The 24954-nt window shown below is 39.4% G+C and overlaps 1 protein-coding gene across 2 annotated transcripts in view; it reads left to right on the top strand.

The window, feature by feature from the left end:
• SRPK2 (SRSF protein kinase 2) overlaps positions 1–24954 on the top strand; it is a 3154866-nt gene that overhangs the window by 1656038 nt on the left and 1473874 nt on the right. For both annotated transcript variants that reach the window (XM_044088527.1, XM_044088528.1), the window contains exon 6: positions 4467–4554. In XM_044088527.1, the coding sequence (XP_043944462.1) occupies positions 4467–4554 (88 nt within the window). The remainder of the gene's footprint in view (positions 1–4466; positions 4555–24954) is intronic.

Genomic DNA, 24954 nt, shown 5'->3' with positions numbered 1-24954 from the left:
AGCAAACTAAACAAGTTTGTCAAGAAGGCAAGGTTCCGGATGGTCATGCTTCAGTCCATTCTACCCTTTTTGGGCAAGGACAACTGGATGTGCCCAATAGACCTTCAGGATGCGTACTATCACATAAAAATTCACAGGCGCTCCAGAAGGTTTCTCCGCTTTCGGCTGGGGACCAGTCATTTTCAATTCAGAGCCCTGCCCTTTGGTCTCACTACAGCTCCCAGAGTGTTTACCAAATGTATGGCAGCGGTCACGGCTCACCTGAGGCATCAAGGATTCCAGGTGTTTCCGTATCTAGACGACTGGCTCCTCTCTGCCACCACCAGGCATCAACTTCTCAAGGCCAGAGACTACACTCTTCACACCTACAACCAGTTAGGGATTTCTATAAACTTCGAAAAATCTTCATTGTCTCCTTGCCAATCTATTACCTTTATAGGCACAGAATTAAACACTGTCGGGATGTCAGCAAGACTCACAAACCAAAGAATTCTGGACATCCAAAAGTATGTTCGGATCATACTACTCAGCAAAAAGATCAGGGCCAGATTTGTCCTGAAGGTGCTAGGTCTTATGGCTGCGGCCATCGTACTGCTTCCTTTAGCTCGCTTCCACATGCGTCTTCTGCAGTGGATGTTGTTCACCCAGTGGTCCTTCCAGCAGCTTCCCATGCACCACGTGATCTTCGTGTCGCAATCTTGCAAGAGTCACCTAACCTGGTGGATGTCTACTCCGCAACTCCATCAGGGCCGACTCTTTGTTCCCTCAGTCCCGGTTGCCACAGTCACTTCGGATGCCTCTCTGATCGGGTGGGGGGTCATTATCAGGGCAGGATGGTCCATGGGACTTGGCAACCCATAGAATACCATCTGCACATAAACGTCCTAGAGATGAGAGCAGTGCTTTTAACGTTGCAAGCCCTCAGTGACTTTCTTCCTTTAGGCACTATTGCAGTTCAGACAGACAACATGTCCGTAGTCTGGTATATCAACAAACAGGGCAGGACCAGGTCCTATCCACTGTGTCTTGAAGCTGTCAGACTTTGGCAATGGGCAGTCTCCTCTCATCGGTTTCTGATAGCAACGCATATCCCCGGGAAATCCAACTTCCTAGCGGACAGACTGAGCAGAGCTATTCTCATGCCACACGAGTGGTCTCTCAAGCAATCAGTAGTGGACGAGATTTTTCAGAAGTGGGGCGTCCCTTGCTGCGACCTTTTTGCTACACCCCAAAACAGCAAATGCCCAGACTTCTTCTCCCTCTTTCCACTACCAGGCCATCCCCCCAGAGACGCTCTAACCCAGGATTGGCCCTGGGGACTTCTTTATGCCTTTCCTCCATTCCCGCTGATACCTCAAGTGATTCAGAAAGCTACCGTCTTGAGAGCCAAGTTGATTCTCATTGCCCTTACTGGCCTCGACAAATTTGGTTTCCGTCCCTACATCGTCATCTCTTGGTTCAGCCTTGGCATCTGGATCCAATTCCAGATCTTCTGACCCACCATTCGGGTCATCTGCACCAGGCCATTCATTCTCTCAACCTCACTGCTTGGTTGCTCCACTTCCTTCCTTAGCCAGGCTCCCTATGATTTCTAATCCCGTGCGAGATATCATAGTAGCTACTCTAAAGTCCTCTACCAGAAGGATTTATGCTAGTAAATGGCAGCGTTTTTCCTTCTGGGCAAAGTCCAGGGACATAGACCCCTTTACTGCTCCAGTGCAGTCAGTCTTGGACTTCCTAGCTGAGATTTTTCAATCGGGTTCTTCTTCCTTGACAGTTAAGGTCCAGCTGGCAGCGATCTCAAACTTTCATATTGGCTTAGCGGATCAAAACATAATGTCTCACAAGCTTTGCAAAGCCTTTCTTAGAGGGATCTTTCTGCTGAAACTCCCAATCAAAGATCCCCCTCCACAATGGGACCTGAATTTAATGCTGGCATCCTTGATTCAGCCCCCCTTTGAACCGGCTGCTACATGCTCATTAAAATTTCTTTCCTGGAAGACAATTTTTCTGGTTGCTGTTACTTCAGCCAGGAGGGTGTCTGAACTTCATGCTCTCTGTGTCCGTCCCCCATAGTTGGTTTTTCACAAAGATAGAGTATCTTTAAGAACTAATCCATCTTTCTTGCCCAAAGTTGCTTCTCAGATGAATATTAACCAATCTATTGAATTGCCAGGTTTTTTTTCCCTAATTATTCTGACAGAGCGGAACAGAAACTTCACTGTTTGGATGTCCATCGCCAACTCAGATATTACTTGGACAGAACTAAACAATTCAGAAAATCTGATCAACTGTTTCTTTCTTATGCAGAAAACAGGAAGGGTCTTGATGGCTGTCTTCTACCATTTCTCATGTTTATCTCCTTAGGGGCAAGCAACTGCCCTCGAAACCAAACGCACATTCTACCAGACGCCTAGCCACTTCTACAGCATTTCAGGATAGGCTACCTATTGACACCATTTGTGCGGCAGCCACTTGGGCCACTCCTCACACCTTTGTCTCTCATTACAAATTGGACTTGGCCTCCAGGGACAGGGCTAGGTTTGGTTCCACCGTTCTCAAGAGTCTGTTCCATTGAGCCACCCAGGATAGAGGTGCTAGGGACGCGGTCCCATCCAGCAAGAATGAAGGCGAGTTTGGCAACTTAACATTAAGAAGTTATGTACCTACCATAACGTTCCATGTTAGTTGTCTTCTCTCGCCTTCTTTCTTGCGTCCCTCCCTCCTTCCCCCTAGCCTGGACAGACCTTGAAGTTGTACTCTTCTCTGGGTACGGTTCATTCTTTCTATGGGCCCCAGTAGGAAGTGTCACTAGTCTCTAGTGGTTATTTTGCTTTGTTTCTTTCCACATTTAGTTCCTCTTCTTCCTTTCTGGGAAGAAGGTTACTGGCAGGGTTTTTCCACAGCTACCAAATGAGATCTGGGTAGTTATGCCTTGCATCATGGGATATAGGGTTGCCTCGAGCTCGTAAAATTAGCTCTAGAGCTTAGCAAGTGCCATCCTCGGCTCCGAACCCATCCAGCAAGAAAGAAGGCGAGAGAAGACAACTAACATGGAACGTTATGGTAGGTACATAACTTCCTTATTTTTTGTATTCACAACTTTGGTATTAATGGTAGAATTAAAAAAATGACCAAAGTTTCATCTTTGCTATCATTTAATAAGTAGCAAATTGTCACATATCCAATATGGATCACCACTTGCATTCTGAGGTCCATATTCTAGTTGATGCTGACAGGTCAATCAACCAAATAATCAAGCTGAGGAATAGTAGAACTTTTTTTGTTTCTATTAAACTTTGCCTTACACAGCTTATATGGAAGATGATAATAATTTGGGTTCCCTACCCAACAGTCACATTATGTTTGAGTGTAGTGATGAGGCCCTTTGTCACAAGCTTATTTTACTCTAAAGTTCCTTTTAAGGTTTCTCTCTCCACTCTGTTCATCTTGGTCACCGTTTTCTTTAGGTTGCATTGCTGACTTCCATAGCTTTAACTGCTTCTTAGTGTGCTGAGTTGGTCATATGGGCGGGTATCCTAGAATCAGAACTGGGACTCTTGCATTTATAGTGAATATGTTGATGTATACATTATTAGTGAATAGTTTTGATTCAGTGGTAAACTTCAAAATGATAAACATCTTTCAGTCTGTGGAAATTTCAGTTCCACATTGTGTTAAAAGTGGGAATGACTTGTCCTCAAAACTGTGCAGTTTAATGTAGATTTGGAGTATTGCTTGATAAATATCTTTTGTCATCATCCATGTGTATGATGCAGTAGTTCATACTTCATTCTTCTCTGTTTTACCTTCCTAAATTTGACTTAAGTAATAGCTAGTCAGTTTTCTGTTTTGCTTGTAAAATACTTCTAAAGTTTCTCACCAAACTTTCAATTGCTATGCTGCTTTTCATAGTGCTTTGAAATGCAGTTCATTTTTGTTTATGTAATGTGAACAAAAAAGTGCCTAATTTGTGCTCAGTTAAGTTCTTTATGATGCAGTTTAATATTAAGATGTATGGATTTTATTTTTTTCAGAAGAGTAAACCTTCTTTGAAGTTTCTTGATATTGGATTGATGCCTTTGAACAATTTAAAAAAATATATGGAAACAAATAGCAGTATTAAAATTACTTCTCACAGACCGCAATTAACTATGCTTCCACACTTTTCCTGAACTTCCTTCATAAAGATTGCAAGAATAGTAATATTGGTAAAATAAAGTAAGAAGTTGAAACTAACTTGGAATTTCTTATACATCTTTTAATTGTCAAGATACAATTTTTTCACTTAAACACAGTTTAAGGAACTAAGAATTATTTACCTAGTGCTTAAACAAATATCAGAGGGCTTTTGTGGTACCAGGGTTGTAATAGGAGGTGAATAGTTGCACAGAACTGAATTATAAAATAAAAAATCTGTAAGCTTCCATGTAGTTACCTAATAATGTCCTTTTTTTTTCTTTTAGGTACGAGAAAGTGATCCAGGTGATCCAAACAAGGATATGGTTGTACAGCTAATTGATGATTTTAAAATTTGTGGCAGGAATGGTATACGTATCCTTGAACAGTTAATACAGTTTTTAAAGTATTATTTATTTAAAAGTATTGTGGCATTTGTGTAATGAACTGTGAACCAGATTATTCCTGAGTAGTTCTCTGTGAGTGCATTAGCTGTTAATAAATTGATTTGTAAGAAGGCATTATAATCAAAAACAGCTTAATTTTGTTTCAGGCTAAAAATCCTGTTGCAAAAGTGTTTCTTAAAACGGTTACCCTAGATTGAACATTTCCCATACTTATGTGTAGTCTTTGCTGGATTGCTTTCCAAATATCCTTCCTTTGTCAAGGTGAAGTCATTCAGCATTGTAACATTGCAATTGCCCATGTACCACTATATAACAAGATGTTGCTGTGTACTGTAGTTTTTGGGTACCTTCATTTTTTCTATCTCTTTGATGATGGTCTTTATTAGCATCTTGTACATAACATTAATTTCCTCATTTTACCAGGCAAGTGGCCTTTTATCAGTTAGTTTTCATTATTTTCTGTGTTTTAAGTAATTTTACTGCAAGTTATTTGGCAGTTTACAGACTTTGTGATTTTATGTTTTTTTATTTACTGTTCAGCCATTGCCCAGTTATCACTGCAAACAAGTATTAATCTGCAAATGTACTGCAATAGAACTTATTTTCATTGTTTTTTTTTCTCACCCTCGCAACACATAGCATTTGATAGTGCTAAATGCAACCAGATAACCAGGTTTCTTTGGCGAAGTGCCTTTGAATTCTGTTTTATACAAAGAAAATTGAGAAGGATTGGAAAATATAATTTATGAGGAAAAGTTGTTGAGTCTGCCTCAAGTTGTAAACTTAAACTTCTAAATTACAAAAGTAATCACCATCAGTGTAAAACCCAAGTGTTCACCATTAACATTGTTATATTTGTGAGTAAACAATGAAGCCTTTAAAAGCTTTTGCCAACTCTTGGATGGATGCAGTATTTATACTTTTTCCTCCAGAGATAAAGGTTAGTGTTTGACATTCAACACACATTTTGTCTTTGAAAGTAGCATCTCATATTCTTACATTGTTTTCCTCCTGCCTGTCTCTTTGAGTCATAACAATTTGGTAGTGGCACTAACAAGTGACACTGCTGTGACTTCAAATTCTATTAGCAATGACCAAAGTCCCTTCCCACAGTGTATGCTTTCTAGGTCACAATTGTAAAAACCTATTGGTATGCATACTTTAGGGAGGAACTAAATGTTTATATCATAAGGCTAGAAAGAATGTACCCATCTGATAGATTTTCAGTGTCCTTACAGTGAATAAATGATACACTGGCTGCATAGAAACTGATTTTTTTAAATTAATTATTAATTCACTCTTACCCTTGACTTTATCTTTATTTGTTAACAGCACAAAAAGTATAAATATATTTTAGAAAAATGATCTGCGCTGTTAGGATAGCAAATTTCTCAGTTCATAGCATGCATTTTACTGTTATAGTTCATTGCAGTGAAAGAGAAGCCCTTATTTAACTCTCCAATCCTAGGGGCTGTCACACTTTGAATCTAGAAGCACAGTAGCAATTTGACTAGGCTCCATACTGATGAGAATGTATGCGCTTTAGGATTATTGTGTACTTTGTCTTTTTTATCAGACTTTCTCTATTAAGTTGTAGAGATATTCTGAAATGAATGTTTTTTTTTGTAAAGCTTACTGTATTGCAACCAGTTTATAAGCTTGAGTTGATCCACAGGTTTACATTAGTTGTCTTGCAGAGAGTTTGTCTGGTGTTATGTGGTATTTTTTTGCTGTCTGTTGTACAAGGCTATGAAAGAGTGAGAAGACAGTAACAGAAAAGTTTCCATTTTATCATAAGTTGATGAAACGGCACTTCGATACCTTCTATGCAGTCTGTAAACTCAAGTCAACAACAGAAGCACAAACCAAAGTCTAGGGATTTGTCATTTTTGTTTTATTTAATGCAAGACTTCATCAAAAAAAGTGAAACAAAATTCACATGATTTATACCAAACCAATGATCACATAAAAAAACAATTGTCATAAAAAGTCAAATAAACCTACTCCTTGTTACACAAATAACTAATGAGTTAAAGCTTGGAAAATGTATTTTTCAGTACAGATCTGATCATTTGTTTTAACCCTGTCATGTAACCCTGAATGGCAATTTGCATTTGTTCTTAATTGCCATCATAACTTAACTCTACTCTACAGCAACGTCTCTTCATTCCCACCAAACTGTTTTTTTTCCCTACATGGTCTACTACCAAAAATGAAAATTCTTAAATGATTTGCAAATTGGGGAATGTTTAAAAAATGCAAAATAGGGTCTACTACAAAAACTGAATTTTCCTAAAAAGAGTTGCAAATTGTGGAATGATTAAAACGTGCATTTGTTTCTCTTTGGATGTTTTAGAATATAAATGCTTTTATACTCTAACTAAAAGTTTCTGTTTGGTTTTATCAGTAGAAAAGGTACCACCTTTATCACACATTGTCAGGTAAACTACAAAGGCTGCTTCACAATCAAAGCATTTCTTAGCACCAACAGTCCTAGTTATTTTTTTAAGGACAGCAAACGGGCTATCATGTACTGACAGAATTTTACAAGTATCACAGATGTATCTATTTTTTGACAAAGAACAAATACATATTTTACCTAGGCTATATAATCTAAACATCTCTGTTCCAACTGTGTCCTCAGTGTGTTTGCTGTTCTCTGTGAACTGCCACTTATGAAAGACTTTATCTATTGACAATGTTCTTTTTCATCTTGTTATATCTGTCAAAATATTTTCACTGTGTATGTAGAAGCTCACACTTTATGAACTGAAGCTAAATTTTTACTTAGTTAATATGTCATTCTTCTATATTATGCTTTGTAAAAACTTTATTTAACTGTAACCATATTATTTGAATGTTGGGCTGTTTTCCCTGGCCTCAGCTGAAAATGGGATGTTATCCCAGATGGACTTTCCTGGTAAACAAATGTCAAATAAAGTAGGAATACCATGGAAATAGGCCACAGGCCTAGTGGTGGTACTTAACTAGCAAATATCAGACAGTAAATCTGTACCAGGTAATTTGTTTATAGAGGAAATGACTTCTTGATTATTCCTTTCAAAACACATTTCCATTGGATACAAATGTTGAGTGTGACCGATTTTTGTCATACAAATCACTGTCGCCATGTAGAGTTATCCAGTTGTTAATGATCGTTTTCTTAATCTCTGTACTATCCAAGCAATATTCTGGAGCAAAACTGTATAAGAAGTTGCCTTTAACTTTCTAACCTAAGTTTTCATAATTGTATGTGTCACTTAGTACAGGAGCAATTCTGTTTTTCTTTCCCCTCTGAATTTCTCAAGGATACTGACAGTAAGTGTGATGTCATAATCTATGTCCAAAGCAACATTTTTTTAAGATTTCCAACTCTTTAAGAAAAATCTCATCCTTGTAAGACTCACTTATAGCTTGCTGTATAATGATATTCTTGTTAAAATTATAACCGTTTTTAGCCTGCAGCTAGGTGTTCTTGAATGTGGTTTCCTAAATACTTTAGATTTTAGACAGCATGTAGATTTGTCAACGTATAAACTAACATCCAAAGAGTTAATATATTCCTGGGACTATTGTGCAGATGAAATCTTAAAAAAAAAAAAAAAAAAGTGGAATTATTTAAATGAGCTAGGACTGGAGCTACATCTGAATCTTCCTTGTCATAAAATAAAACCATCTGTATAATGTACATACATTCTTACACACTTCCAAAAGTCAGTTTCATAAATAACCATTTTGTACCAAGCATTCAACACAAGATTAACAACATTTGAGACAATAGTCATACTTGTAGTCACTCCACATGTCTGCTGATAAGCGTATTGTTGAATTTGAAAAAAATACATTTTACTTAAGATGGTGTCACAAAGTTCTCAAATCACATCACCATTTAGACTAAACAAGACTGCACCCGTAACTGAGACAGTGGGCCTAAAGTGAGTCTTGATTTGTGATTTATGTATCGTAAGGATTCTAAAAATGAGGGAATATGAGCTTTTTCGCTACATAGAAATGATCATTCATATCCATCCTGGTTCTCTAAGTTTGTAGCAGATCGAGTAGGGCAACATTAATAGGTATTTCTTGGTTACAGGTTCTAAAGCTGAAGATTTAACTGTTATGATCGACAGATTTCTTCTTAATGCATTCCATCTGGGCAAGTCTTTTTTTTAGACACTCTCGGCATCTGTTAGAATTTTTACAATATGTGTATTTAGAGGATGGCATGATTTAATTGGACATATTCCAGACATTGGAACACATGGAGTGTGTATATTTGGCAAAATTAATAAAGTGACTAATCGGTGCATGTGTTTGGGAAGGTACAATGAGTGTCCGTGTATGTCTGACAATTATATTATTGATACCCTGATTTTGCATTCTTTCTGTCTGTTCATTGTGAAATGTATGGTTTTCTTGAAAATTGTTTAGCTGCAGCAAGTAAATAATGGGAGGCACGAGTTTTAGATGTAAAGTCTTTCAGAAAATATATTATAATGGAAAACTTGTTCTGCAAAGGTATATCCTCCAGTGTTCTAGTTTTTGGTCTTTCACCCTGTGCCACATTTTTGGATGTATCCCTCATTCTTGGGCTAAGTCAAAAGGTTAGAGTTACATCTGAGTAAGATGTTGGTTGTGTCTTTTGGCTCACCACAGCAGTATATACATCTGAGTAAGATACACAAAGCTATTAGGAATACAATTAGATTCTGTTAATTAGAATTATTAGAAGCAGCCTGTGTCATGATGCTTAGGCCTGTTTACTTTTTAATTATTTTAACAAACTTTCTCCCTTAAAATCAAACAGTGAATCTGCTTTTATTTGGTATGGTATTGGAATATTTTTAATAATTTAACAACAAACTGCTTTATTTGGTGTGGTGGTATATTTAATCTGTGTACTTTGATTGGTGTATTCTTATGTATTCTGTATATTTTAGCATTCTCTGCAGTTCCTATCATTGTGTGAAGTATTTGCAAAGGTGCTGTAGTAACGGTAATTAACCCCTTGGGGTTGGTCAGTCTGAATTAGCATGCATTTTTGTGGTGAATGTTAGGACTGTTGTTATAGTTGCTGCGCATAATTACTCAGGATGTATATGGAGGACCTGTTTCATTACTATTAGAACAACAGGAATTATTCTGGCAGCTCCGAGTTAATGCCCACCAATATCCAGGGCTTAATGAAACGTGCTATTCTCCCATATTTAAAAGTAAAAAGCATGTGGAGATAATTTTACTCCACTTAATGTTTTTTTATTTACAAGTATTTTTTGTCATTTAAACCTGTAGTTTATTAAGAAAATATGGTAGTACATTCACTTAGTTTATTTATGGTGATTTAGATGAACTTTACCTTTAGTTTCTTGTAGTTATGTATCGAATAGTACAAGAGGTAGTTTTACTCTGTTTTATGTGAACATCTTTTGATGTGAACATTGAATTCAGTCTAGATAGGTTAGGGTTAAGATTCTACTTTGAGGTGTGCATTTACTTTCTTTCATTTACCTAATTAATTAATAATTATCGACTGACAAGGTTTGGTCACATGATGTTTTTAAAGACTTTAAAACAGTGATTTGAATGTATTTTGCTATCTGAAGAAGTCTGGCCACTGTGCTGGACGAAAAGCGCTTAAGGAAATTGTTTACTACTACTGTCTTCATTAAAATTAGTCCTCAAGTTATCAGCTGCTACGTTTTATTTTATCATTTAGAGTACAACAGAATGTCCATTAATGAATTACGGCTGGAGTCTTCATAGGTGCTTACTTTCCTGTTGAAAGCTTTCTAGTTAAAGTGGTGTGGTTGAATTGGTAAAGTTAATTACTAGTAAAATATAAGATGCAGTCCACAGTGTATGTTACTATGACTGGCAGTTGAAATACAGCACTGTACCTTTTTTGCCATGGGTATACAGATCATTAATAAGGCTTTTTGAAGGGGGGTAGATCAGTGAGGTTACATTGCATATAGCAGTACACACAGTGTTGTAACAAAGACTCCATCAGCATGGCTGTCAGTACCCTACAGGGCCCTTATGAGGTTAATTCTGGAATATGTGTAGATTTTCATATTTACTTCAGAATGATTAGGGATCAGAGGAAGTTGGCTAGCTTGACTTATGCCTTTCTTCACTGCATCTCCCACAGATACTTATCACAATGTTGTTTGTAAGAAAAGAAAAATCTACACTGAAGGTCATGTTTTCAAAAGTTCATGCTCTGAGGACTATTTCATGATTGAACAGCATATTATTTAATTTTTCCAGAAACTATAGTTGCGCCCAAGGAGTACCCGCATAATGAGTATTACACTACAAAGCATGCAGCTAAATATGACTGGACAACTGAGGAATGACAAAGTAAAAGCCCAAAACAAGGTTTTAACAGTCAACAGTCATTTTTCAAAGTTATAAGCTCAAGTAGTGAAGTGCCAACAAAATTCAGCTATTTGATAGCAGAACTAATACCTAAAAGAGGGAAACCATTGTCTGATGGAGAGTTTGTGAAATCTGCCTTAAAATATTTGCAGATGTGGCCTGCCCAGAGAAGAAGTTAACAGTAGGAAATCTTAGCCTTTCATATCAGACCATTGCAAGATGAGTGGAGGACCTGTCCACAAACATAAAAGATAATCTTTGTAGAAGACTACAACACTGTCAGTTCTTCAGCTTGGCAGTTGATGAAAGTATTGACATTGGGGATGTTGCTCAACTGGCAATATTTGTTTGAGGAATTAGCAAGTCTTTTGATGGACTGGAAGGAGGTTTGTGCAGTGAAAGACATTACAATTGGTAAGGATATTTTTGATGAAGCGAAACAGGAGTTTCAGAAAATGAAGCTCAGGGAAGTAAAACCCTGTGGTGTAATCACATTTATTCAAAAGACAGAACTGCTGCAGATGCATTTGTCAAAGCAGAAAATGTTTTGTTTCTCAACCTTAAGTACAAGACCTGCTGATACAGTCATCAACACAAAATATTGTTCCCTACTGGCCAAGCTTGTTGGAGAGTACAAACGTAGGATTTAGGACTTTCATAAATACGGTAATAATATGAAGTTCTTTTTAGACCTATTTTTAGTTGATCCCAACTTTGCTCCTGATACCATCCATTTAGAACTCATTGACCTTCAAAACAATAGTGACTTAGAGAGCCTTCACAGAGAATAGTCTCCTCAATCTCAGTTTCTACAGAAAATATGTTTCTGCAGAAATATATCCAAGTCTCACAGAAAATGCATTTCAATTTACTGCTCTTTTTGGGAGCAAGTACTGTTGTGAGCAGCTCTTCTCCAGAATGAAAAGCATGAAAAGCAAAACAAGATCTTTTATCACAAATGGCAGATGTACTTCACGTTGCCACTTCAACAGTTGGTGCAGACATAGATTACTTGTGCAAAAACAATGTCAGACATCCCATTAACTATAGTCATGTATGCCACACATTTCAGCAGCTTTTTTTGATTTTTGACATTTGTAGTATGCTTTTTGGTAAAGTTTCACCTGGATTTACATAGTGATAACATTTTTTAATACTAATATGTGCATTTGTGCCATTACATTTGTGCCACTGTAGCAAGGATGCTATTTGTAAATGTCTCAAGTTGTAAGCTTGTTTTTGTTCTGACAAGAATACATAAGTGGCTGTGAAACTGGCAGTGTTTTGTTTTTTATGCAGTGGCTGATGTGCACCATTGGCTGTGAAGTGTATAAAAAGGAGGTGCATCTTCAATATGTTAATGCCCCCCCCCCCCCCCGAGCCTGCCCCATATGTTAAGTGGTCTCCGAACTAAAAATGTTGGACACACTCAAGCAAAAATCCTAAATTTGCTGAAGTGTTTGCATAGGCATTTTTTATACCCCAAGCAGATCAAATTATTTCTTCAGGTAGATAGCAAATGATATAGTTGTGATAGGGAAGAAACAGGTAACTGGGAACACAAGTTTTGGGAGTGAAGTGAGTTGGCAGACTTTAAAAATTCCCTTTAGAGTTCTCTATGAGAAACATTAGGTGAGCAAATGAGTGTAACTAAGGAAATGATTTTTTGAGCTGGAATACATGATCTTAATTACCTAGACATAGTAAGGCCTTGTTAAGTTTAATTCTGGTCACTGCCAAAAAAGCAATTAATAGAAAATGGAAATCAGATTCTAAACCAGCTGTATTTGAAGTAGTAAATATTGTAACAGAGATAAAATAATGGTAAGTGAGATCTTTAGAAAAAGGTTGGAGCAATTTATGTAGGAAAAAAGTGGAAACTATTGGAACATTACAGGGTGAGGTTTAAGGTAATGCAGGAATTGATCAATTCATGTAACTCTGGCTTGATGGTAATTTTATAAAAGAATATATGTGATGCATAATGTAACTGTGAACATGGTAACATATTTTTTCTTTTTATAAATGTATGTTTCCTTCTGTCTTAAGCAATAATTCAATAAAGGTGTTAATAAAAAAAAAGTAATAAGGGTGGTAATAAAAAAAAGTAATTGCAGACTATTTTTTTTCTGTGGATAATTTGTGTTGATTTTACTTCTTGGGGCTGGCTAAGTGTTTTAAAGTGCTTTTTACTGTTTTGTGTGAAAAAAGTGAATTAAAAAAAAATTACCTACTTGCTGCTTGTTTTTTTTTTTCTGGGAAAGATGCATCTTTTTCTGCTTGACCATGGAGTAAGCTACCTGTCCCTTGGTGGGTCGTTCTTCCAGCCACAAAAATATACATTTAAGCAAACAGGCTTTGCTTACCACAGCAGGCCAGCAAGTTGCTCCAGCCCCTTAGACTCTGATATGGGCATAGCTTGTTCCTGAAACCACTCATCTTTTACCCCCATATCCTTCTGGTGTAGCATCTACAGCCTCTGTTGACTGGGGATTAGCCACATCATCTGCGGCCATTGGGGTCCTCTCAGTGGGCTAGGGAGAGCAACTGTTGTTGGTCCTGTGAGGGAGAACAGGGAAGGTTTCCCTGTTTAGTCAGAACGTTGTACTCATCCCTTGGGAAGCAGCTGATGCCAATAATAACACTGTTGGCCCCATTTTCCTGTAAAAAGAAGTGGTAAGCTAAAGATGTATCTATTCCTCCTCACATTGCTGTAGACAGGAGTAATTTACTAGGTCTAGCTCAAAGTTTAAATCAGGCTATTGATTTTTCTTATGCGGTGGTTTAGGTAAAAGAAAGATGTATACCTGTTTTTCTGAAGTGGTTCAATATTCTGAATCTGGACAGATAGGGGGTTTTATCCTCTGTTTTCTTATTCAGACCTAGAAGAGAGCTCAGTTTCTGACTGGATGTTTGTTTTTCTGAGGCTATTTCCAGAATGTGCCATTGTTTTCAGTCCTTGAAAAATTGCCAAAGGCTGTTACAGGAAGAATTTCCAAAACCTTCAACAATTCCCCCAGTTCTGTCAGCTCTAGAGGATGTCTGTGTGTCATTGCCTGCAGACGTTCTTTGTGTTTCACTGTTTCATCACTTGTGGGTTATCCCTGCTGGGTAGCCCTCGGCCGGCCTGAATACCAGAGTAAAGGAATTCCCTGCTGCATCGGCTTCTCAGAGACTGTGGCTGACATCAGGTCGTCAGGACTATAAAGGGTGACAGCTGATGCCATTACATCAGTATTTCTTGCTGTGGAGCTCAAAGCAGAAGCAATTCTGCAAGTGTGTTGGTCAGCTGTTGCCAGAGTGAGGAAAACCGTCTAAAGCTAAGTACCTCATTGGGGAACATTTTCTTGATTTTTAACCAATGTCAGAGAAAGTCAATAATTGTCTCAGTTGTGGAAAGCAGATCCCACACCGAGACTTCCATTCTCTCTGCGTCACTTCCAGGCCCAGACCACAACATCCCTGAGTGTCGGTTCTGTGCCCTGTTTAATACTAGAACCATAAGAAAAAGAGCTGAAATTGTAGCTATTTTAGTGAGTTTATTTATCAATGTGATATGGTGTCAGTCTCTCAACCAGCTACTGACTTACTTAGAAAAAAGAAAGAAAGGGATAGAGATAGACTTCTAAACTTTAGCCCCTCTGACAAATCAGGTCAAAAGTCTGGTATTTTACAACTCAGTGAGGCGCCTTCGCAGCCCGTGATGCCAGCCAAGGAACCATCACAGGCCTCTACTGAGACCATTTCGGAATCCGGTACACCACGGGATCCACCTCCCTCTGCCGGTATGTCACCTCTTCCTCACGTGGTTGGGTCCAGAGCCGCTTTGCAGGCACCGGCTTCAACTGAGACTCTACCGGCTACCAAAGCCAGACTCAGACAGACGACAAGGCTGCTGGTTAAACTCACTTTGTACAAGACTACTGACCCGTCCAGGCCCAAGCCTAAGACTACTCCCAAAAACGCCCCTCCCCAAGTGCCCAGCCACTGACCTACACCTATCCAGCCTGCTCTGGCAGAAAACTTAATGACCCTTATTACGGGAAGTCAGTCCCATCCTCCCACCCCAGCCAAAAGAAAAAGGGATGCCTCCCCTGAGGCCCTCTCTGACCAGAAATCAGAAGAATCTGTCCTTGAGAAGTCAGACATGGAAGACCAGCCCTTAACAGCATTTGTGGACTCTGATGCTGATGACCCCATTCCATAAGCCCCCCCCCCCCCCCCCGAGGACCTTTCTTTTGGGGAAACCTTAAATTCCCTCAGAGAACACTTTCAGTGGGAGGCCCAAGATTACCCTCAGTCTAAGAAGAGACTGAGAGAGTTCTTTGACTGCCCCAGCATAAACCTCTAGCCATTCCACCTGTCCTGGATGTAGTGGAGGATGTTTTTCCAGAATTTTCCCTTTCTCCAGATTCTCTTCCCCCCAACACTCAGAAAACCAGACAGATATTACAGGATGCAAGACACCCACAACTATCTTTTCAAGAACCTTACTGCAGACCCTGAAGTCATTACTCAAGGCCATAAGGGAGCTAGAGCAAGCTCATCTAGAAATCCTATTCCAGCTGACAAAGAAAGCAGAGCTTTAGACAGAATGGGAAAAATGTATACACTTCAGCCATTTTAGCTGTAAGAGCATTAAACTGTCAATTCCATATGCTCAAATTCCAGCAAAATGTCCTTGAACTGATTAAACAGAAGTGAGCTTCCATTCCTGACAATGGTACTTCCAGAGAATTAACAGACCTCATACAGTCCAGCTGTCAGGTAGCCAAACACTCCTTGCATTGTGGTTTTGATGCCTTAGAAGTTTATACCAGGGCTGCAGTCACAGGCTAAGTAATCAGAAGGTATGCCTGGTTAAGGGAGTAGCCTTTGCCTGACCAGGTAAAATCCAAACTGCTAGACGCTCCCTTAGATAAAGACCAGTTGTTTGGGCCTAAAGCAGAGGAGGTTACTAAGAAAATGGAGGACAAAGCCAAGTTCATGCAAACTGTCAATATGCAACCTCCAAGGTTCAGCAGAAACTTCCTTACTAAACACTGGTCCTTTCCCTGTCAGACAAATCAGTCCATAGAAAGGGACGCAGAGACAGAACCTATAGGCATTAGTCCCATAGCCAGCAAAGACCCAGGCAGTGGTCCACTGGTGCTCCTAGGCAAGGGAGTTCTAAACCACCTCCCTTCTCCAAGGACTCTCAATGACTGCCTCCCCCTCTGCCCCTCAGGTCACCCAACAGGTTAGGAGGAAGACTTTACCTCTTTCTAGAAAACTGGCAGGCCATCACCTCAGATCTATGGGTCCTGAAAATTATTACTAGCGGGTACAGATTCTGTTTCAAAGAGAAACTAAAAAGGTCATGTTGCCCAGACATCCCTGCAAATCAGAGGACAGAAGCTATTCGTCAGATCAGAAAGCATCATGCCCAGGATGCTGTATAACTTGTACCAAAGGAACAGACCGGAAAAGGATTTTATTCAAGACTGTTCCTGGTTCCCAGAAAAGAGGGCACCTGGCGCCCTATCCTAGATCTCTCCACCCTGAATCTGCCCCTCCTGGTTCCAAAATTCAAGATGCTGCCTCTACAAAAAGTACTATCTATGCTCCTATCACAAGACTGGCTAGTGACCCTAGATATGAAGGATGCCTACCTGCATATCCCTGTCAGACAGTTCTGCAGAAGTTACCTAAGGTTCAGGGCAGGGTCCCAACACTTTTAGTTCTCTACTCTGCCCTTTGGCTTATCCACTGCTCACAGAGTCTTTACCAAGTGCCTGGCTCCAGTCATTGCTTTTTGTAGACAGAAGGGCCTGCACGTTTATCCCTATCTCGATGACTGCCTCATACAGGCAGAAACCAAGGAAAAACTCCTGCAGGACCTCTCCTTTCTGCAAACCCTACTAACCTCTCCGGGATTCACCATCAACCAGGAAAAGTCCCACCTACAGCCCACACAAAGGATTACCTTCCTGGGCACCCTTCTAGACACCTCAGTACAAATGGCCTTCCTCCCCCCTCAGAAGCAGGCTTCCTATAGTCTTACTTCATCCAGCTGGCACACAAAACCCTCCTCACTGCCAGAAAAATCCTGCAAGCCCTGGGATACATGGCCTCCTGCATCCTGCTGGTACCCCTTGCTAGGCTGCACATGAGAAAATTGCAATGGTACCTAAGGAATCTCTGGAGCCAGCGCTCGCAGTTACTGGAACACCAACTTCCCCTGATTCCTTGTCTGGGGAAGGAGTTTTTATGGTGGGCTAGGGTTTGCAACCTGAACAAGGGTCTCCCCTTTGTCCTTCAGCCACATGGCCAAACCATAACCACAGACACCTCAGACATTGCCTGGGGAGTTCACAAAGGAACACTGCAAACTCAGGCCTTTTGGGAACAGGAGGTTCAGGGTCTCAATATCAACCTGAAAGAAATGCTAGCAGTGCACAGAACAATTCTAAATTTCCAAGAACTTCTGTCACCAGAAGTCCTTTTAATCAAGACAGACAGCACAACTGTCATGTGGTACATCAACAAGCAAGGTAGCACCCATTCTTACCCCCTCTGTCACTTAGCTATGAAAATGTGGCAGTCAGCCTCAAACCTGGGACTGCATCTGATAGCACAATACCTTCCAGGGATACAAAACACCCTGGCAGACCAATTAAGCAGACAACTCCTGGATATACACTAGTGGCAGCTGCACAGGAAGACCTTCCTTTAGATCAGGCAAATCTGGAGGAAACCAGACATAGACATTTTTGCAAGCTACCAGAACCGCTAGCTAACAAATTTGTGACCAAGACAGTTTCACCCAGAAGCTTGGAGGGTGGGCGCCCTCTCCTTTCATTGGGCAGCCTGTTTGTATATGCTTTCCCCCCACTGCCTCTGATTCCCAGGGTGGTGTTCAAGGTCACAGAGGAAGGGCCAAGGGCTATCCTAATTGCCCCAGACTGGCCAAGGCAGCACTGATACCCCATGCTGCTCAGTCTGAGCAGGTACACTCCCATCCTCCTACCCTCATTCACAGAACTTCTCACTCAACAGAGAGGGAAGCTACTGCACCCAGGCTTGGCCACTCTCAAGTTGACCACATGGTTGATTCCTCAAAGGCAGATAACACTGCAGCCTTCAGCAAGCAAGTATTAGACATTATTAAGGAACCCCGTAGACCCAGCACCAGAAAATCTTAGTCAGCAAAATGGAAACGTTTCACCTGCTGGTGCAGTAGCAGAGGTGCAGACAGCACCAGTGCCACTTTAGCAATGGTTCTGGACTACCTGGCAGAGCTTCTAGAAAAGGGGTTGTCTTACTCCTCTATCAAGACTCGTGCTTCAGCTATCTTAGCCTGTGTACAGGCAGGGCAGCCCTTGTTCTCTCAGCACCTCTTAAAACAGTTCCTCAGAGGTGTAGCTCACATCAGACCACCTAGAAGGCCACCTGCACCAGCTTGGGATCTTAGCTTTGTTTTGGAAAAGTTGACTCTACCCCCTTTTGAATCAGCATCCTCACCATATCTCAAGTACCTCTCTTGAAAAACTGCTCTATTGCTAGCCATCACTTCTGCCAGGAGGGTATCTGAGCTCCAGGCCCTAATGGCCACTGAGTCCCTCATCATTTTCCACGCAGACAAGGTTTCTTTGAGAACCAACCCCACCTTTATGCCTAAAGTGGTCTCTGAGGTAACCCTCAACCAGACCATTCACCTACTTATCTTTTTCCCAAAGCCTACCAATAAAGGAGAAAGAATTCTGCATAACCTGGACGTATACAGACAACTGAGATTTTACCTTGACAGGACCAAACCAGTCAGAAAAATGGACTGGCTCCTGGTTTCGTTCACCCCTGGGGCAGAGGGGAACCCATTACTAAGCAGACCATTTCCAAATGGATCTCTCATTTTATACATTTTTGATATGCATTCCATGGAAAGAGTCTTCCTAAATCCATCAGGTCTCACTCCAGTAGAGCAGCCTGTACTTCCACGGGCTTTCTGAGAGGAGTTCCTACCAAGGATATCCTGGAGGCTGCTACATGGACATCTATCCACACTTTCACTAAAGACTACCAGCTGGCTACATTCTCCAAAACCAGGGCAGGATTTGCATCTGCAATCCTGCAGGGCATGCTAGCATCCTCATAACCTACATAACATGCCTCCACCCACTTCCTCAGCTTTGGGAATCTTCCCACAAGTGATGACTGCAACAGTGAAACATGAAGAACATAGTACAGTTGGGTACACTTCCCATAAATGTATATTTTTGAGTGTATTCACTGTTGCAGTCTTGTTTCCCTCCCACCTTCCCTTGTTTTTCTATATCCTCTTAGGGGCTCCTGACTATTGGGGGGGGCAACAAAAACTGATGTAATGGCATCTGCTTTCACCCTTTATAGCCCTGATGACCTGACGTCAACCACAGTCTCTGAACAGCTGATGCAGGAGGGAAATTCTTTACTCTGCTATTCAGGCTGGTCGAGGGCTACCCAGCAGGGATAACCACAAGTGATGACTGCAACAGTGAATACACTCGAACATTTACATTTATGGTAAGTGTACACAACTGTACTTTTTCCTGATAGCCAGCCTACTACCCCTAAAAAGGCAGATAAAATGTGTAATGTTCCTCAGTCTAAAGTTTTTATACACTCTTCTCAAACATGACCCAGCAGCTATAGATCTAGTAAATCCTGTTGCTACTAAACATTTGATTAATTCCAGTCCTACTCTTTCAAGCAAGGATGGAAGTAATATTCATAAGCATGATGAAAAAGTGTATGCTTCTGCAACTTTAATGTTTAGATTTTTGAATTGTCAGACTAATATGTGAAAGTTTTGTTCTGACTAATTGTGAAAGTATCAGGAATATTTTGACTGCAGTTTCTTCTAGTGAGAAAAATCTGCTTTAAATAATGTAGTTACTTCCCTTGTACAAGGCACTACTCATTGCGTACAGAGTGAGTATGATTTATTTGATACGTCTTCCAGGGCTATGGCAACTGGTACAGTTGTGAAGAGGTTTGCCTCCCAAATTATATAAAAAATGAGATTTTAAAATCTCCTTTGGATAGAGATTTAGTTTTTGGTTTCTGTGCAGAAGAGGTTACCAAAAAGTTTAATGAAAGGGGTAAGCTGATTCAGGGCATCTTGAAGATTTTTAACCCCTCATCCAGTTTTGGCAAAAATAAATAAATAAACAGTCTTAACACAATGCTGGTAAACAGACCTATAAGAAGAAATGGCAGTGCGGTTCCAAAAAGAAATTTGGAACCCCCCAAAACCAAGGACAGCCTAAAAAGTCAGAATGACTGTTTAAGGGACCTTCTGCCACCATCTACACCTGGCAGTCACTTTTCTCTTCTAGAAAGTCTGAATCTCAACTTTTCTGTTTGGCAAAAGATAGTCTCAGACAAATGGGCTCTGAAGGTCATTCATCAAGGTTAGAGATGGCAGTGGGAGGAAATCCCTCCTTTCCAGGGTGTAATTCCTCATTCACCAGACCAGATTCCTTTATTTCCCCTGTTCTTCAACACATGCTGTCCCAAGAAGTGGTAGAACCAGTTCCTCCTTCCCAGGGTTGAGAATGTTTTTTATTCAAGGATATTTTAGTGCCAGCGGTAGAAGATGGTTGGAGACCACTCTGCCTTCAGTGAAGTCTCTTCTACTCCATTTATTTTTAAGATAGTTTGTTCCTTCCCTTTTCTAAAGATCCCAACTTCAATTCTTTTATTTTCTTTACATTACTGTTGGTTGTGTTTTTGATTTTCATTTTCTATTTTCTAGTTATTGCCTTTTTGATCACTAACAGCATTAAACTTACTAGGGCCTTACTGTATTCAGGCAATTTAGTTTCTATAGCCAGCTCAAAAGAATCATTTCCTTAGTTAAAATAATGTGCTCCTCTAATATTTCTGACAAAATACCCTGTAGGAAATTTCTACTGTCTGTCAACTTGTTGCAATCCGAAAAAGCATTTTTCCCCCAAGTTTAACTTGTGTAAACACTTCCATGCAAAAATCCTAAACTCTCTAGATTTTCTTGCATACTTGGGAGCCATACAGGTATCCTCACTTTATTTGTTTGTATATTGCCTTTCTATTTTCATTTCACAGTTTTGTCTCACTTCTGATATAGTCATCAGGCATTATTTTATATGCCGTATTAATTATCCCTTTTTTTACTGCAGCTTCTGTTTTAAACTCAATCAGAGATGGTCTTTAATTTAACACACACCCTGCCCCCTTTCTGTATGCCTATATTGTTTTATCAGTCCCTGGTAGGGAAGGACACTTTTCAAACCCACAGTCCAAACTTCTTCTTGACCTCATTCCACTCTGACTTTCCTCCCTAGTTGTTCTCCCAGCAGCTTTGTTCCTTTACTAATATTTTCCAGTAAATTCCAGCTCTCTCTTGTCTACTTTCAGGTGTCCATATTGGTAAAATCTCTTTCCTCCAATGGCTTATCTCTCCAAATATTTTTGCTGCTTTGTAAATATAATATTCTGTATTGTTTTTAATTCTCCTTAACTGCAAAATCCTACTCTGTTCTTATTTCATGACCCCCCCCATTTCAACATAATTTCTTTTTGTTTTGATTTGTAGTCTTTTGCTGGCGTTATGTATATGAGGTCTAACTGTGTAGCTCTTAATTATCTTTTCATATGTGATAATCCTAAACCACCTTGTTCTGTGGGGAGAAACAACTTATCCTGCTTAATTCTTGACCTTTTCCTCCCAAATAAGGGACTTCAATTCTTTCTTAATTATTATCTCTAGCTTCTTCTATGGTTAATAAAAATAGGCCTGACTCTGTATACAATATTATGGGTCTTTAGAAACCTTTCAGTGCTTCTGCCTTGCTGTTCATATCCGCAGTCAAGAGTTTCCAACTTCTCATTTTTCGTATTGGTTTAACTTTTTAACACCAAACAAGATGCATAATACACTGAATGGAAACCGCACCACCATGACATGTAAGAACTAAAAATTTAACTATACCAATAAAGAATCACACCAGTGCTACAATGTTTAGTGCTTTTGTCTTTAATTTAAAGACTTCATCAGAACCTAGTATTCATTAAACTTCCACTATTTAAACCCTATCTCTAATCACATGACTAAATGTAAGACATACCAAGCATTTTATATTGGAAAAGCTATTAAGAATTAAAGAACTAGGATATACCAGCATTTGTACAGTATAAAAATGGTGATGTTAACAATGCTTTATACAAACATCTTAAGTATTATCCAAAACAGCAACATTTCTTATTTCAAGTGTTTGGAAAAAGTTTTTTTTATTAATCCAAGAGGTGGTAACTGGAAAAATACTTTGGAAAGACTGAAATTAAAATAGTAACTTTTACTGGATACTTGTACATTATCAAGATTAAATGAAAACACTACTGTTAGTAGTGTTTTAAGATATAAAATGAATGCAACTTAAGTTTCAGTATGTTTGGTGGACTGCTGTTTTAGATAGTTATTTTTCAATTTCTCCGAGTCTTTTGGGTTTCCAATACCATGACGGGAATGGACCCCATTCCTAAGTCAAAGTATGATTGAAGTTCATGACATTAGCATTGTTTCAATTTCTGATGTTAGCCAGAAGTGCTCATCACAGCACCTGCAATGTCCCCAGTAATGACTCCTCCTGAAATTCATAAGTTGTTACATGTATTGGTAACATATTTAAGCACGATTGTAAATTATTATTTTTTTTTTTTTTTTTTTTTTAATAAGGCCCCTTGCTTCTACTATTATTGGAACTGTATATGGTATCCTTCTTCCACATTGCTCTCTTTTTTGCCTGCAGATCCTGATATTTTATGACTCTGTCTGTCTGTATATAAGACGCTGTAGTCACTGGGTGTAGTAATTTCAGTGATCAATACTACTTTTCTCTTCTTTTCATGGACTACTATATCTGGTTTTCTCACATCTATTTTTTGAACTGTTGTTAATGGGTGATCCCACGTATTATAAACTTCATTTTCTATAATGCTTTGTGGCTTATCTTTCCAGTGTTTTTGAGTTACTTCAGTATTATAATGTTTGCACAATCCCCAATGCAACAGTCTTGCTACATTATTATGCCTTTCTGTATACAGTCCTTCTGCCATTAGTATGTCACAACCAGTAACAAGATGTGTGGCTGTTTCCAATTCTGTTTTACAAAACCTACATTTGTTTCTTTCACATGTTCAAATGACTTTGTAAAGCAACATGTATGTAGTCCACTATCTTGGTCTGCCAATATTAACCTTTCATTTTTTGGTTTAAATTCACCAGTCCTTAACTATTCCTGCATTTGATCCTGCTCAACATGAGGTTGTTGCAAGAGTTTTCTATGCTTGCAGTTATATTTATGCATTTTCCACATTTCTTACCTTCTCATCTGATACTTTACCTTATATTCTTTCTTTTTTTTTTTTTGGCACATTTAGTTGCTGTCTGATTTTTACATACCTCTGGTTTTATTTCCACTCCCACTTGACACCGATAGGTTTCTTCTAATCTAAGCAGGGAAGTCATCTTCGACTTATTTTCTTCATGTTTTAAAACATTTACTATGTTTGGGTCTTGTGAGGTCAGCAGATATGCATGCAGTCCCACAATTGCAGATCTGTACATCTAATGAATTTCGCGGAGGCCCGTACCCCCTTCAGAATGGGGAGTATATAATCTTGGTATACACTGATTTTTATAAATCATTTGATAAGCATGAAGCAACCATCTTGTTTTCCTTTCCAACTGATCCCAGTACCTTTTGGGGCCAGTCAGTCACTCCAAAACTGTAAGTTAGGATAGGAAGAGCAAATTGGTTTATAGCTTGGACTTTGTTCCTAGATGTCAACCCTGTTTTCTGTATTAATTTTAGTCTTCTAAAATATTCCTTACTAAGTTGTATTCACATTTGTTCATGTTTTATTGTTGATCCTTCATCAGTTCCCAAATATTTGTATACTCCCTCTTGCACAAGTTCTTTAATATCACATTCCTGTCCCAAATTTCCTGCTTTAAAGGTTGCTTTTGCACATTTATCAAGACTAAATGGCATTCTTGTATCATCTGAAAAAGTTTTGGCTATCTGTAGTTGTTCTTTCATTTCCTCATCTGATGAAGTGTACAGTTTGAAATCATCCACAAAAAGAAAAGTCTTTACATTTTGTTGTTTTCTGGGGGCCAAATTGTAGCCGTGACCTACTCTGTTAAGTAAACAGCTTAATGGGTTAAGGGAAGACAAAAGAGCAACTGTGACAGAGTCACCCTGGAGTATCCCCCTTTGAATTTTTATCCTCAGTATAATAATTTTTCCTTTATCATGCTTTAACTGCAAAGTGGTTTGTCGCTCATTTATGGCCACTGTAATGTAGTCAGTCAGTGTAGATTTGGTCTTATACGTTTAAGTACTCTTTTAGCCATGAATGTGGGATACTGTCAAATGCTTTTTTTGTAGTCTATCCAATCCATACTAAGATTCTTCCCCTTTTTACAGTTATCCATTATGACTTTAACAACAAATGATTCGTTGTTCCATATGACTTTCTTTTGTTACCCTTTTGTTTTTTTGCCACGATTGAGTTCTTTTCTAAATAGCAATAAACTCTGTCAGTGTCATTTTCAGTGTATAGTTTATATGTTGTCGGAAGGCAAGTTATTGGTCTATAGTTTTGAGGATAGCTTGCAGGTTCACTCTTAAGTAGGATTATTGATGTTGATTGTGTTACCCTGCTGCAGTCATCACACTTGGGTTATCCTGCCATCAGGCGGTCCCGCAGTCGGCCTGAATGCCAAAGTCTTGGTCCGGCATCGGTTGCCGTCGCTTCTTCCCTGACGTCAGTGCATCAGAGGTATACAAGAGGCATCCGACGCCATTTTCTACAGTCTTTCTTGCCGCGCGGTGCCCGAAGCAGAAGCAGTTCGCAAGTGCCGGTCGGCCGACACCTGAGATTTTCAATTCGAATTTCAGTCCGAAGTCTTCAATAAAGCTAA

The sequence above is a fragment of the Protopterus annectens genome, chromosome 11.part0 (assembly GCF_019279795.1).
Source record: "Protopterus annectens isolate FY-2018-M chromosome 11.part0, PAN1.0, whole genome shotgun sequence".
Taxonomy (NCBI): Eukaryota; Metazoa; Chordata; order Ceratodontiformes; family Protopteridae; genus Protopterus; species Protopterus annectens.
This window is presented reverse-complemented; position numbering and strand designations above follow the sequence as displayed.